The 3,202-nt window shown below is 44.8% G+C and overlaps 1 protein-coding gene across 1 annotated transcript in view; it reads left to right on the top strand.

The window, feature by feature from the left end:
* The first annotated feature begins 1,383 nt into the window (after positions 1-1,383).
* Positions 1,384-3,202, top strand: part of LOC108785300 (CMP-sialic acid transporter-like) — a 15,362-nt gene continuing 13,543 nt past the window's right edge. The window contains exon 1 of the mRNA XM_018554341.1: positions 1,384-1,562. Within this exon, the coding sequence (XP_018409843.1) occupies positions 1,426-1,562 (137 nt within the window). The 5' untranslated portion in view covers positions 1,384-1,425. The remainder of the gene's footprint in view (positions 1,563-3,202) is intronic.

Raw genomic sequence — 3,202 nt, 5'->3', positions numbered from 1 at the left:
CCTTCACTTCCTGCCCTGAAAACACAATAAAAAATGAGGAACTCTATCTGAAGTGAAGGAAACTCTGCCTTACAAAGTTGTCATAGGAACATGTGTCCCAACTGGAGGATTTTCCCTCGTTTCTTGCTCTGGTGACACAGTTTCTACAGTTCTAGCTGGAAATTCATTCTCAGGTATTCCTATTGGAATCCACTATGAGGTTTCTGCTGGCTGTCAGTCACACCAAGCATAGGGAGTAATCTTCCCAGCAAGGTCGCGGTGCAATACCCTGACTCCCTTTTTAGACTTCTGCTGTAGAGATTTCTAGCCGGCAAGGTTCTTCATTCAATGAAAGACCTTTGTACTTTTGCATTTATAGTTGTAGCGCCCTCTAAAATGTCGCTATTCAATTTAGAGATACCTGGACTGTTATCAGTCTGGATACTGATTATACAGAGCTCTGCATTCTATAAGTGTCCCTGAATCTGCTGGATCGATTACTCCTCCTGTTGCTGAGGAAAAGGGAGCCTTGGCATACAGTGAGGGAGGATCCACCCTCAGGTTATGACTATGCACCTGGCCCTAGCCAATCCCTGAGTAGGATGACTCAGAGGCATGGTTGAAGGCAGGTAATAAAAGGTCTGGGGACATTGTGGAGAGGTCTCTTCCCCTAGGGGCCTCGCCCTAGGAGGACTGTGTGTGATGCAGGAAACTGGCCTGGGCCTCAGCACATGGTAGGTGCTGAGGGACCTAGAGGCCTAGGATACACTGATACTTTGCTGGGCCCATACACGTGGCAGGTGATGGGTGCCTTGTTCTAAGAAGATACTACCACTAAACTGGAGTGCTCCTTGGCAGTTGCAGATGCTGAGGGCACAGAGATTCCAGATCCTATTGCTAAGGAAAATACCTGATGGAAGCTGGGTCGGGGAGGAGTCCGCTTGTTGAGGGGTACCGCAGAGGAGCTGGTGCGAGCGTCCGTCTGAGACCCACAAGGGAGATCCCACACCCTATTCCAGGTATCTGTTCACAGTACTACTACTACTACTATTGGTCCCTGGGACCAGATCGCAATGATTTCAGCCTTAGCGGTTGCTAGGGGAGAAAGCTGTCCTCAGAAGATTCCAAGGGCATCCTACAGACCCTAAACCCTCTCTCTCCTATTGATGTTGCAAATAAATACCCCAAAAAGACCCTAAGACTCGAGCCGTTCTGTCCGTGAGTGTCGGTGTGCTGTTGCTGTTCAAAGGGGACCGGTAGCTGGAACCAACAGGTAGGAGAACCCATTTCAATATTCAGCGGCTCCTTCGGGGGTGAGCGCTACATAGTATTCACATATACAGTATGCATTCACGGTACTGTGATTTCAGTATTCTATTTATATTGTATTTTTTCTTTTCCTCAGAGAATGTCAGTTTGCTCTTCAAGCTGTATTGTTTGTTGGTAATGACTCTGGTGGCTGCTGCATATACTGTGGCTTTACGATACACAAGAACAGTAACAACTGAAATGTACTTTTCTACAACGGCTGTTTGTGTGACTGAAGTTATAAAGTTAATACTGAGTGTAATTATCCTGGCAAAGTAAGTACCACATTCCTTATTATTTTGTTATATAATCTCCCCCCCCAAAAAAGTTACATCTCTGTGCACACCAAGGTGTGATTTTGATATCACGGCAAAAAAATTATTTAGTGTGGCCCAGTGCTTTACGTTTCGATAAACTCTGCTTTATTAATGTTGCTGTAGTTTCTCAAGGCAGAGGAAGCATATTTGTTCTAGGTCAATGACTCGCAGGGTTCTTCACCAACTGGTGATGAGTTTGGAGAAGTGAACAATCTAGGTCAACATAGCTGTACTGGAACGTGGGCTGAATTGGAGAATTTTTCCAAATCGTCTACTTTGGCCTAGACTGTTCACTTCTCCTGCCAAACTCTTCATCCTTTTGTGAATAACCCGGTCAGACAGAAATACCATATTATGAATTGAAAAGCGGTTTCACCCTTTGGACTGTGCAGTGTGGCAGAATGTGTTTAATTTAGCCATCTGAGGACCTTAGGCTCGGGGATATGCCCTACAAAAACCTAAAATCGCCCTGCTCCTCTTCCCTTGATGCTGCTTCCCCACTACTATTATTTACAATTCCTGGCTGTCAAAACAATGGGGCAGCTGCTGTCAAAATGCAGCCAGACTTGTGTAAAATGAACTTGCAGAAGATAGCCTGAAAGTTGCATTACCCATTTTTATCTACATATCCAAGAAATAGTAAATTCTGTATACTAAATAAAATGCATTGTAAATGTGATGTAATACTATTTCATTCCTATGTAGATCAAAGGGGTGACCTTAATATGTATTCCTATTTAAAAGGGTACCTACAGTCATGTGCAAAAGAAAGTGCACCCTCTTTGAATTCTATGGTTTTAAGTAGACATGTGCTTCCACTGGAATTAAAAAGCGAAGTAGCAGCCTGGTGCTGCTAATACAATGTCCTAGACTAACTGCTTAAGGCCCTCTGTACGTAAATAAACGGCGGCATCCTGAAGTGGTTATACCAAGATCGCGGCTGCCATCTTAAACAGCCAGTGATGGCTCTTACATGCAAGCTTATAGAGCTAATTAAGGCCGATAAAAGTTAATAAAAGGGTTAAATTGTATCTATAGCCAAATATTTTTTCTTAGCTTGGGATAAAGTGGGCAGAATTAAAACCATTGTCTGGTATTACTGCTGTCAGGGTGTTCCTTACTTACTGCCCTGGGGACATAAAAAGATTTCCTTTTTTCATTTAGAAATATCTTTGCAATGGATCAATTATAGAATAAAATGTATACCTTTTATCTACAGCAATACTACATATTTCAGAATGAACACTGGTTAAAAAGAAAACAAAACTTTTTAATTTGATCTCTTTTTGTCTATATCAGGGGTGGCCATAAGGTCTATAACGATCTACCAGTGATCGCGATGTACTCTCCTCCCGCCAGTGGGGCTTCTCTGGATCCCCACTGCTCTCCCTATCTGTATGCAGCGGGGATCCGAGAAGAAGTGAAGGAACGGGGGGCGGGGGAGTGGGAGGAGGGAGCCGCTGTCACAGAACTACTGCCGAGCGGTGAGGAGAGAGAGAGATGCTCGGTCTGGATCTGACAGCCGGCGCCTCTCTCTCCCCTCACCGCTCGGCCTTAGTTCTGTGACAGCGGCTCCGCCCCCGACCTCCGCCAACCCC

This window comes from Nanorana parkeri, unplaced genomic scaffold, assembly GCF_000935625.1.
Source record: "Nanorana parkeri isolate BGI_ZX_2015 unplaced genomic scaffold, ASM93562v1 scaffold154, whole genome shotgun sequence".
Taxonomy (NCBI): Eukaryota; Metazoa; Chordata; class Amphibia; order Anura; family Dicroglossidae; genus Nanorana; species Nanorana parkeri.
Note: the sequence above shows the minus strand (reverse complement) of the source record. Positions and strands in the feature narration are given on the sequence as shown.